Source organism: Pteronotus mesoamericanus, unplaced genomic scaffold (genome assembly GCF_021234165.1).
Source record: "Pteronotus mesoamericanus isolate MK-2021 breed Mesoamerican mustached bat unplaced genomic scaffold, CSHL_Meso_final contig_68, whole genome shotgun sequence".
Classification (NCBI taxonomy): domain Eukaryota; kingdom Metazoa; phylum Chordata; class Mammalia; order Chiroptera; family Mormoopidae; genus Pteronotus; species Pteronotus mesoamericanus.
Window position 1 is genome coordinate 31,000,058 of NW_026555234.1, and position 12,320 is coordinate 31,012,377.

The window sequence follows — 12,320 nt, forward strand, 5'->3', positions numbered from 1 at the left end:
TGGAAAGGGAAGACTTTTCTCCTTTGTTAAAGGGATTTTAAGTCCCACCGAACAGAGACGGAGGAAAATTTGGAGAAATGGGGAACAGTTCTCATTCCCCAGAAATGGTGTCACACTGGTGACGGCAGGCCTCACCGCCATTTGACAAATGAAAAGGAGGCCCAGAAAAACATTTTGAGGTCTTTCCCTGCTATAGCCTTCATGGCAGACACAAGTAACTTTCCCAAAAAGCCTCTGTTCCAGCTCAGTCAGGTTCGACTGGAGACCAGCTGTGAGTGAAGGCCCTTAGCTTCACTGATTCTCCTGAGAAAAAGATGGATGGACACGGAGACTATGGCCCGTTGCCCTGCTCTTGGTCTATGGGCTTGTATTTCCATAAATGGACCCAAACAAATGTAAGAGATGACGTCCCCCTACCCACACATGGACCCCTCGAGTGACTGCTGGGGGGAAAAAGCTTTGGCCGTGTTCAGAGAAAGCTCGAGTCTTGGCTCTGGGAGGCTGCATCGTGAGACCACAGGACATGGTCGTGCACCTGGCCCCCCTAGGTTCCCCCTCCCCAGGCCAGTGCAGGAAATGAAGTGCACGGGGCGGGAGGCGGGGTCCCCACAGCCCAAACCCCGCCCGAGGCCTGGGCCTGGCAGCCAGCACCTCGGGGCCCGGGCAGCACTCCTACTGTTCCTAGAAGCCGGGGGCTGACATGATCACAGAGCCAGAGGCCACATCCTTCTTTGGGGAACAAATCTTTTTATTTCGTAACTGGTAGACTGTATATGCAAAGTCCCAGCTAAGCAGCTCATTGTGATGCGTAATTACGTACCCCTATTTCCTTATTTCAATGATACGCTCAATTGGCTATTCCCCCAGATACAGATTTCTGGATTAATTCTGTCAGTCTTTTCACTCAAAAATGTAGTAAGTTATCTCCAGAACACTGACTTTATCAACCTTGCCAGTAGCATTCTTTATATATTACAATGACCAGCGTGTTCTTCACATTTCCACTGCTTTGAAATTAAGTCTGGAATACTTCCCTACGTATGTATGAGACTTACCAATGACTCACATTTTTATAAAGAGGATTTTAAGTCCATGTGTATAACATTGCCCAGATATAATTCTCTAGGAAGAGAATTCCTATTTATTTCTTTATTTATTTTGCAAACATTTTTAGAGGCAGGGTGTTAAACTGATTGAAATTTCACAAGATTGACATTATTGCTTAAAGTGCTTGAATTGGTTACATTTTTAAAAATTAAGGTACAGATTATTTTAAATAAAAACTAAAAAATTTTTTAGCAACAAAGTCATATGAGTGCCGCACACATACAGTAACTATTTTGACTACACAGAAATGGAAGCCAAAAATAAATTAATGTAATACTGAAAAACAGAAAATTTAATTAGGCAGAAAAGTAGGAAATAGCCTTCCCTGACCCATGCCATTTACATGAGTGAATCACAATAGCGCTGAAAAATGCCTTGACCGTAGGAGAGCAAACAAAGGCAAAACATTTAGTGCACAATATTTTAATACATGTGAATATACAAAGTTGATCAAAATGCAATGTTTAAAGATAAAATCCATCTGTAATAAAGCTACACTCCAATATCTAAAATAAGTCCTAAGCTCCAGTTAGAACATAGTTCATTGTTAGGCATGCCCATGAAATGAAGGGTATCCATGAAAATATATGCAGAGGGACCATTTCTATCATTTTTTCCCTATTTCATCTGAAATCCAAAATATACCAGGTTATAAAACCACATACGACCGGCATCCTATTCAAACCAACCCCCTCCTATGCTGTTCCTTGGCTCCCTTCAAACCAGACCACTTCACACAGCCTCGGAACGGAAAATGCATCACTGTACTAGGACTGATTTAGCATTTTACCAAAATTTACCTTTAAACAAATGACATTTTAGCGTACTGTACCATCATCTAGATGCTAAACTACGGAGTAACCAATAAAGCAAATACTGGGTTGGCCAAAAAGTTCATTTGTTTTTTTTCTGTAGGATGGCTCTAGTAGCGCTTAGTTGTCTTCAGCTTCATTCAAAACAATTTTGTTAGATTGTATTGTGGTAGCTATTATATTATTGTGGATTTTTTTTTAAAAATCTTATCAAAATTGGTGAACTTTTGTGTAGTCATTTTAATATTGAAGATGGAAGAAAATATGCAATATTTTCAGTATATTATGCTTCATTGTTTCAAGAAAGGTAAAAACACAACTGAAACGCAAAAAGATTTGTGCAGCGTATGGAGAAGGCGCTGTAGTTGATCAAGTGTGTCAAAAGTGGTTTGCAAAGTGTCGTGCCGGAGATTTCTCGCTGGATGATCGATGCTCCACAGTCTGGCAGACCAGCTGAAGTGGATAGTGATCAAATTGAGACATTAATTGAGAACAATCAACATCGTATCATGCAGGAGACAGCCGACATACTCAAAATATCCAAATAAATAAAGCTACTGGTGAAAATGAAAAATGTGTCTTTTATTTTATGGAAAAAACGAACTTTTTGGCCAACCCAATATTTCTTCTTTTTTAAGTGTAAAACACTATAACTTACTTTAAAACACCCAACAGTTAAAAAAAAAAAAATACAGTGGACCTCACTCCAGCAGGAACCTGGCACAAAAACCCCGGCCATTTGCAGGACAGTGCTGAGCCTTTTGCTATCACCAACCTCAGAGTGGCCTCGCACATCGCATACAAATCTCTGCTCTGTGTGATGAACAAGGAAAGAAGATTAAGAAGTGTTTGCATGCTACCACTGTCTTTATATAAAGTGAAATGACTGGGGACAAATGTAGCTGCCTAGTATTTGTTTCATAAATTGAAGAGGAAGAGGGAAGAAATTACCAGATAGCTCTAAAGTTTAAAAAAACTGATGGGGGATTGGAGGATACGTGCATTTTGGTCTTTTTCCAATCTTCTTTTCCTACATCACTCAACTGAATCTATGACTTTGCATTTAGATACTACTTATACAGGCTTCCAAATGAAATATTTTTTCCTAATAAATTAGCTTCGAGTCATTTCAAAGATAATTTTAATAGTTTTTCTTATGAATCAGTTCCAAATATATTATATACCAACCATCATTTTTTTAAACTTTGCAACCTGCAGTTCAAATATATGGGTTTTCTATAGTACAAACAGTTCCCTGTATCAATCACCTTCAATTGGAAACTGTCTCGCCTTAAAAACAGAATAAAAACTCATCCTCTTGGTAAGTGATTACTGCACATTTCATGGAGGAAAAAACAGACAAAATATTTATAAATATGAATTTGCCTCTCAACAAGGCAAGGTATATTTCTGTCACTCGTATAAAATAATGTGAAGATCACCCTGTTTTGTCTTCTCCAGTGAAAAGTAAAACATTTCACTTCAAGCATGAACAAATGAAGTGTTGGCATGCTTATTTAAGTTCTGAGCAATAAACAGTTCAAGATATTTCAAAGATAAGAAATCCAGTTTTCATCTAGATAAAGTGCTACGCTCTTAATTGTTGCAAAATGGCCACTAACATTTTCAATTTCAATTTTAGTTCACATTATGCCAAACGTCCGCGTGTTCGTTCGCTGATTTATTAAGTAACAAAATAATGTGTTCACAGTATATCATAGTGTATGGAAGTCAAATGACTTCCCAAAGAAAGGTCTATGACTCATAGTATTTGTAGGAAGCCAAAAACCAGCTGAACAGCAAAAACACCACATTGACCCTTTTAATAAAAGGTACCAATACTCAAATGATCTAATAAATACATATATAACAAAAGTGAAAAACGTAAAAGTAACTATGGTGAGATGAGGTTCTTCCAAAAAACTCCGTCTTGTCAAGCATTCTAGGAGCCTGAGCCACAGAAACGCCGCCACTTCACTCGTTCCTCCACCCGCCCACGGACACTTCCTCGGAGCCGCCGTCGCGCCCAGCTCACTCGTCCTCCCTGTGGGGAAGGTTCCACGTGAGCCCTGGACTTGCAGGGCCTCAGTAAACAGACTGAAATGTTTGAGAGTGGACAGCTGTACAACGCGGCCGACTGTAGTGAAGGCGCAGTGCCTTCGTTCTTCCGGATAAAGGGCGGTGCTGGCGTTGACCGGCTGAGGAGGGCCGCGCCGGAGGCGGTCACCGCCGTGTCCCTGCCCTGCAACCGCAGACTGCGGAACACCAACAGGTCTGGAAAGATACCCTGGAAAGCTTAGCAGTGCCAGAGAGGCTTGATACAACTCACAGGACCTTACAGAAGCAAGTGTCACTAAAAACAAACAGCAAAGAGTTATTTTCCTGAAACGTGGTTTTGGTAAAAAGGTAAGAAAAGTAACCGTTTTCTCCCCCACAAAAGCTTCCTCCTCCTGGCTTTGCCTGCCCTGAGCTCCCAACCTTCTTTGCCCCTGGGTAACGGCTAGGTGAGCGCAGCTCCGGGGCACGTGCTAGCCACCATGTGCCAGCCGCCATGTGCCACCTGGGGGGATGGGTTTAGTATTGAGGTTACACACTTTCCAACAATTTCACTCGCACAAACTTAAAGCTATAGTTGCAGCCCTAAAGGTGAACATCTACCCACTTCTTCTGTCCTTCTGTCAGATAAGAGGCAGAGAAGCTAAAAATGGGTAGCCGTGTTTCCAGGGACCAGTTAAAGGAATGCATTGAAAGGAGGCCCTGGAAACCATTTAGGAAGTTTAGCAAAGACCCAAAATAGACTGCAGACATTCTAGGAAACAAACGTCATTCTAATTCAGCCAGTGGCATAGCATTGACCCAATCCTAAAATTAGCAACTGTTATTCGTGTAAATCTTACTACAATCTGATTGCAGTTAACTCTATCTCAGACTAAAATAAAACCACGAGTAGTGCTGCAAGGGAAAAAACAAAGGGAGAGAGAGTCTAACACAGCCAGACCATTGAGACTTGGAGTGATACCATTGGCGGGCCGCTGGGGAAGGAGAAAGTCTGCAGAGAAACCAGGTAATAGTGCTTTGAACATGTTCCCCGACTTGAGTTAGTCTCACAGTTCTTGCAGTTATTCTCTTGACTGATAGAATAAAATATATCCAGATTCTGAATTTTTTGATATATCTGACGTCAGGCCATAGAATTCTTCAATAGCTTGGGCATCTATTTTCTGCAATAAAAGAGAAATAAAAGAATGTATTTGTTTAACATGATGACTGGGAGGAGGATAGGAAAACTAACGGAATGCACAAGAAAAATGTAAGAAACACTGTTGGCTATAAAATTACAACTGGGAACTTTCGATAGCAAATGGATAATTCCACAGACTTGGCAGAGAGACAGGATTTCATAAGCTGGAGCTCTTTGGGAAAGAAAGCCACCCTTTAATCTATCAGCAGCCAGATGTGGGCATTCTTTGAAGAAGCCAGGACTTCTGTCTTTCAAATGGAAAACTGGGGGATTTGGGGAACAGCCCCGACGCTTTCATTCTTTTTTTCATTCTTTTTCATTTTACCCTCATGGGCTAAACTAGACTGTGCCTTTAAGCACTGAATTCTCTCCAGCTAGTATTCCTTTACAACAAAATCAACATATGGAATACTTTGGTGAAATATAAAGATTTCCAGGTCCAACAGACTGAAAAAAATATTTTAAAAATAATAACCGATACAAGAAAAATTTGGTATGAGAGAATTTTAATAGAACCTCAAAGTTTATTATTTGGTCTGTACCAGAGAGGGCTTTAATCCCATTAGGAAACAGAACTCACAAATAAATATGATTTATTGTGGCATAAAGATCCCATGTCTGTGGTTGCTCAGTTAACAAGAGTACAGTATTGAGCCCACAATCACACCCATTCTCCCTTTCCACAGAGAATGGGGAGCTGTAGAATTTAGTTTTGAGAGAAATATAAGTTGTTTTAAAACCAGATTAAGGGAAAATACACCTATTTTAGAAAATGTCCACATCTACACATTCCCCAAAGTACCACCCCAACCCTGCCCCTAGGGTAGAATACCCTGCATACCAACCTCTACAATGTCATCATCAAACAAAAGCCAGAAGCCATGGCTTTTCACAATAGTAATATAATGCCCACGGTTAGGACCACTGGAAGAGAACACAAAAAAGGAAGGTAACCAAGTTAACCAACATTTACTTCTTTATAAAATTCTAGGTCGCTCCTTATAGGCAGCGATCCACCAGCGAAAAAACTCCCATCAGGACGGAGACCTTGGCAGGGAGAGGCATGGCCATGCCCACAGCCGTCCGACCGGGCGCAGAGGCGCGCCAGGCGCCCGCCTGTCCTGGGCACAAGGGAATGAGGGACGAAAGAAGCACCTGTCTTCTAAGGGCTCACAATCCAGTGGGGAAAACAGACATTCCAATTCGACAAATATCAGCAAATAATCACTGTGTACCTACTACCTGCCAGGTCCTGTTCTGGCTGTCAGGGAAAAAAGCAGCGAATAAAAATCAAGCCCCACTTTACAGGGTGGGGGCGGGGGTAGGGGTTAGGTAGGCAATAAACAAACTAAAATGAAAACGTATTTCCAGTGGTGGTAAGTGCCATAAAGAAGAGAGAAGAGTAATGGCGTCTTGAGCGTGTAGGGAGGGTGCTACTTGGTAAAAAGTGATGAAAAGGGGCCTGGTAACACGCGATTTGAGCAGAAGGAAACGTCCCTGAAGGAAAGAACTGAGGGCACGTGCCATAGGACTCTCTTAGATGGAAGTTTCAGGAACAGAAAGTAGCCAGTGCAGAAGTCCTGGGGGTATACTTGCTGTGTTCACGGAGCAGCAAGGAGGCCAGAGCGGAGTGAGCCGGCAGGGTGGGGGCCAGAGAGGGGATGGGGGACCATGCTTAGGACTGGGGACTCTGCTGTGAGTGCGCCAGGGAGACACTGGGAAATTCCGAGGAACGACATGATCTGATTTAGGTTTCAGAAAAGTGTTAGTAAACCACAGTGTATGGTAACAAGCACTAAAATGAAAAGGTACTTACAACACTAAGAAGTAGAAAAAGAACTACTGAACAGCAGTTACTATGCAGTTAGGTCTGCGTATATGAGAGGATTTTAATCCTAAACTGAGTTTTGTTTGGTTTTTTTTCAATGCACCATTGAAGCTGAAAAGCTTGATTTCCTTTTGTTGGCTTTCCTTAAATACCAGATGACCCATGTGACCGGTCCCTGCCTTTCTCCAACCCGTCCGGCCACTCTGTCACTGTCCCCCTGAGCTCCAGCCCACTGGTCTCTTCTGTTTTCACACACCCCTCCCTTCACAGGGCAGACCTCTGTCCTGGTGTAACTGCCTGAAACAACCCTCCCCCAGCATTTGCATTCTTGACCCATGTTACTCCTGAGGCCTCATCTAAAATGTCACCTCAGTGGATAAATCTTTGCCAAGCCCCTTCCCTGAAGAGGCACCTCCCCTTGCTCTCTCACATCACCCTGCTCATTCCTCAGAGGATGAATCAAAATCATACAGTATTGTGCGGTTTGTTTTTGGTTGAGGCAGGCTGCTCATTTCCCACCAGATCCTTGGCTGCATGAGGGCAGGGCCTCACGTCCTGTTCACTGCTGGGCCTTCAGGCCCTGCCCCGGAATCCAGGGAACAGGGTTTCAAAAAATACTCGCAGTAGAAATCGGCGCACCCACTGCAAACGTGGGCCAGGAGATCCTGGCATGAAGGCACAGGCTTAGCTCCGTGATCGCAGAGCTCTCCAGTGCCCCCCCCCCCCCCCCGCCAACCCAGCTCCAAGACCAGAATAATCGTACCTCTAGTGGGGAAGAATGTAAAGAGTCCCAGGGAGCAGCGTGCATGACTCAGCACCACCTCGCCCTTGCTGCCAGAGCTGCTCTGACCTTGTGTCCCCACTACAGAAGCTGACTGTTCCAGAACCCCACCTCCCGCTCTCCCCCGACTCTCCTAAACGGGCCTCTCCCTTGTCCTCACCAGCGCTCCCAGGGATGAAAGCCGGCACACACACAGACCCAGACTGAAAACCCCGGGTGCCCCACACACCTGAGTGCTCCTGTTTCCTCACCGCCTGTCCCCACTGCCTGCCTCCGCCACGATGCCCTCCAGGTACCAGGCTCTGCCTCCCCAAGCCCTCCCCCACCCCCGACTGCTGAGGCCCCACCGGCGGCCCTGGCTAGCTTCCACATCCCTGGACCCCTGGGTCCTTTAAAACAGTAACTGCCAGACTATTTTTCAGGGAAAACACAAAGCTTTCTTATAACCGGCTGATAAATAGGACTTAATGAGCACATAAAACATCCAGTGACGTAAAGCTAATATGCACAGGACAAAACTGGGGTGCTTCTACTGTGAAGCTACTGTTCCAGATACCACCCACCGCAGGACAGGGTTACAAGTACCTCGGTCCACTCCCCCCACGTGAAACTGTGTTCACCACAACCCAGTCCTGGCAGACGGGGAGGCACAGGCACCTGTCCAGCGGCGCGTCCCAGTCTAAAACCTGCGAGGGCGGGGCAAAGCGGTGCCACCGCAGGAGGAAACACACCCGACCCCAGCTGAGCAACGGATAACAAGAGGTGGATTCTCCATGGGTTTTCCCACACCTAGACACTTCCAAATGATGGAACAAAAAAGATTTGATCAAAGGGCTCGGAAACACTTTGCTCTTCTGTATCCTGGGGCCTTCTCTCTTTCTCTTCCTTCTGATTATGTACTTTTTACATAATGTTGAGGATTGAAAAGTGCATAAAGAATTTTTTAAGAGTATATTTTCAATCATTCAAGAATGCCAAGACATTAGTAACTCTGATCCATTGCTTCCAGTCGTTATTCGTACAGCTTAAAATGCTTTTGAAGTCATATAATGTGTCACCTGGCTTTTTAAAAATTAAAATTACAGCATCAGCATTTATGCATCCATGTTATTTCAAACTCCTCCCAAGCATCATTTATAACCAATGGAGATTTATTATTTCCCTTATGATAGAACATTTAGGTAATCTTATCATGCAGTCAGTTGCATTTTATTTTATGCGTGTATGTAAATATGTTTATATTTATTTTCATATAATACATAAACAAGAACTTGGAGGAGGTTCCCAAAAGTCCCACGGTTACTGCATCGCAGCCCACGGAAGGCCCGGCTGGGTCTATTCCGGCACAGGGACGGCCCTCGGGCTTCTCCCGTGCAGCCCGCCTGCCCTTACCTGCCACAGTGAACCACCACAGCCACCAGGTCGTACATGCGGTCCAGGTTCACCGCGTCACTGGAGGTGTTGAAGAGCCGGAGTTCCAGTGGGAAGACCACCCGGTAAGACAGCTTGGTGTACCTGTGGAGCTGTTCCATGTACTTGAACCGCTTTAGGTGCAGGGCCAAAATCATGGGCAGCTTTTTTACTCTCATCCTAAGAAACCGTGAAATAAAAATCAGTTGTGCCTGACCTGTTAGGGGAACAGAATCCTCTGTCACCTGTGCAAATAGAGAGCAGGAGGGGTCTAACCAACTGCAAATAACCAAACCGCTTGTGAGAATAAAAGTAGGTTCGCTTATTTAGAGCTAACTTATCTTCTGTCCTCGGCTAACTGGAGTACAGTCAGGGAGAGGAAAATGCAACAGTGGGAGTCTGTTTGGACAAAGGAGACATTCCAGAATTTCTGTATCAATAAAAATAAGATGCACAACTGCTCTCTGTCACTGCCCTCGGCCTCCCAGGGAGGACCAGTGTATTGACAATCCTCCCCAGACGCCTTCCTGAGATACAGGAGAGGAGGGGTGACAGCTGTTGGGGAATTGGGGTGAGGACAGGCAGAAGGGTGAGGTCTGGCCTTCCACATTCTGAGGCCCCGCGGGGATGTTCGGACACTGAGAACCACCTGCATCCAGAAAGCAAACACACTAGGCTCGCTCACTCTTTTTTTGCTCTTGGGAGAGTCATTTCCCCTCTCTGGCTCTCAGTTTCCTCATTCATAAAGTGCAGGGGTGGGCTCAGGGCTCCATTGCCCATAATAAGCTCATGAGGGCACTGGAGATGCTAACAGATGCGGGGTTTCTGTGGCCGCCTTTGGACAACGCCACTTTCCGCTGTGAAGCTCCTCCCTGCGGTGAAGGGACTGCTGTCTCCTGTTGGATGCAGCATTTCTCAAACTTCCATAAACACAACTTTTTTCACTAGATGACCATTAATATTCTTTAGTAAAAAGTCACAAGGACAAGTTTATGCAGTTAAGACTCCTAGAATAGGGAATCTTCCAGTTTCCTTCCAGGACCCATGGTCTATGAATGCCTTGAACTACTGTAAGTTCTTCTCTGCTTTTGCACGTTTCAATGCATATTATTTGAAAAGGACAAATGATAAGAGACTATTATTCAGGAACCTATTAAGGTAAGACCTTGTTCATAACAATAACCAAAATAACAACATCAGCGGAAACATGAATTATGGAGAACCCCATGTTTTATAGGAATGCATGACATTTGAGTGTGTAAGACCTCCAGGGCTGAGCAGAAAACTCCGTGCAATGTAGGAAGACCTGGGCTGGCCTCAGGCTGACTTACAGTCTACAGATGGGAGCAGAGGCAAGCTCCCCTGACTACTAATGAGAGCTCACTACCTACCACCTCCAATCCACTCCACCTGCCACAATGACTAACCAACCTTCTGTAAGTTTAGATGCAGCAAGAAAAGATGTGCATGTCATAGGCAAAGGGCTGGGAGGCCGGGCAGAGAAATTATTTCATCTTCAGCTATGGATCACTGGGGGTTTGGATGGCAGTAATGAGCATCTATGAGTTACCGTGAATATTCCACAACCACGGGCAGGGTAAATTTAACTCACAGTAAGGCTTCACGGGCCAATTAAAATGTCAGGTTCCTTGGTTTCTAGGGGGAAATAACAGGGACTCACTGGTTATCTCAGATTGTCCAAGAGCTGTAAATGGCTGCTTGGTGCTAGTAAAAAGATGGGCAAGTTTGGGTCCTACGTCTATTCACAATGTGATAATTTTCTTGCCACCTATCCATATAACTGATGTTAGTGCTTTCCTCATGATTCCTTATTAAATGATTAATTTTTTAACCTCTCCTATCTTCTAAATAAGAAGTTCCAATGTTTAGGCAATACTAACAATGCGATTGCGTGACAACTCTGTGTTATGTAATATGTTAAGTCCTTTTTATAATTCCCCTTTAACCCCAAGACGACAGTGATTACATTTGATCACCACTTGTTTACCCAGCACAGTATTGGGCACAGAGCATTCAATAAATATTTGCTGAATGAATGCATGAGTGAGCAAATGAGCAAACAATCAGATAAATGGACAACTCTCCAAGGTAGGCCGGCATGCTTATCCTGCTTTTTACCAATGAGGAAGGTAACTGATTTTCCAAAGCTACCTGGCCATGAGCCCATGGAACTTGGATTGAAACCCCGACCTGTCGGCCTCCACAGGCAGGTTCCTTCTCAGAACACAAAGCCACCCTCTTGAGCTACATCCTTGACACACCTTTTCTGGGCCTCCTGTTTGCTGCAGCACGTTTCACAATAATATTTCTGTTCACTGCACAGTGTTTCTGTGTTGCTGAAGTCTCTGCAGAGAAAAATATTCACAACTTAAAAAGAAGTACAAGTTGTGCTTGGTATACTGCGTTTTCAACCGTCTATGACCTGCAGGGTAATTTTTAAGTGAGCGTGGGGAAAGGAGTAATGAGAAAAGCTCCTTCATATGAGCAAGTTTTCTGATGCCATTAGAGCATATCTACTGGATTGGACTGTGATTTCACCAGGAGAGATTTTCAAGTACAGCGTTATTTAATGGGGCACACAGAGATGTTTCCAACTGATTGAGAAAAAACTCAGGGTTTAACAGAGAAAGCCTGTCAACTGGAGACATAAATTATAATATACAAATACTAACTATAGTAGAAGCCCACTGCAAAGCTGAGTCCAAAAAGTCAATCACATAAAATACTAGGTGGCATTATTGTACGGTTAACGAAAAAAGTACGTGTCAGGTGGCCTATATTTTCCAAGAACACAAAAGCGAAGACAATGAAATTGAAACCTCATACAACTGCCCTTATATTGAACTAAGAAAGTCCCAAATGGTCAGGAGGTGACCGTCCTACCACTTCCCCACCTCCCCCACCATGGATGTGAACTTCAGCCTGCCTCCTTTTGAGAACAAATGTCAATGTGATGTTATATCTGTATTTGGCTTATCGTCTACTTATAGTTTTCATTTTTTAAATGTCATGGCTTTTCATTCTTCTCTGGTCATTGAGATGCTATTTAACTTTCCTGTGGTACTACTTCAAAGGCAGAAAAGAACATCCAGAATATAATAACACCCCAGAGTCCTGAAG

The 12,320-nt window shown here is 44.0% G+C and overlaps 1 protein-coding gene across 1 annotated transcript in view; it reads right to left on the reverse strand.

Moving 5' to 3' along the window:
• Positions 1-795: 795 nt before the first annotated feature.
• USP46 (ubiquitin specific peptidase 46) overlaps positions 796-12,320 on the reverse strand; it is a 56,869-nt gene continuing 45,344 nt past the window's right edge. Inside the window, exons 6-9 of the mRNA XM_054582158.1 lie at positions 11,462-11,545; positions 9,162-9,359; positions 6,006-6,084; positions 796-5,140 (exon numbers count right to left, since the gene is read on the reverse strand). Of these exons, the coding sequence (XP_054438133.1) occupies positions 5,039-5,140; positions 6,006-6,084; positions 9,162-9,359; positions 11,462-11,545 (463 nt within the window). The 3' untranslated portion in view covers positions 796-5,038. The remainder of the gene's footprint in view (positions 5,141-6,005; positions 6,085-9,161; positions 9,360-11,461; positions 11,546-12,320) is intronic.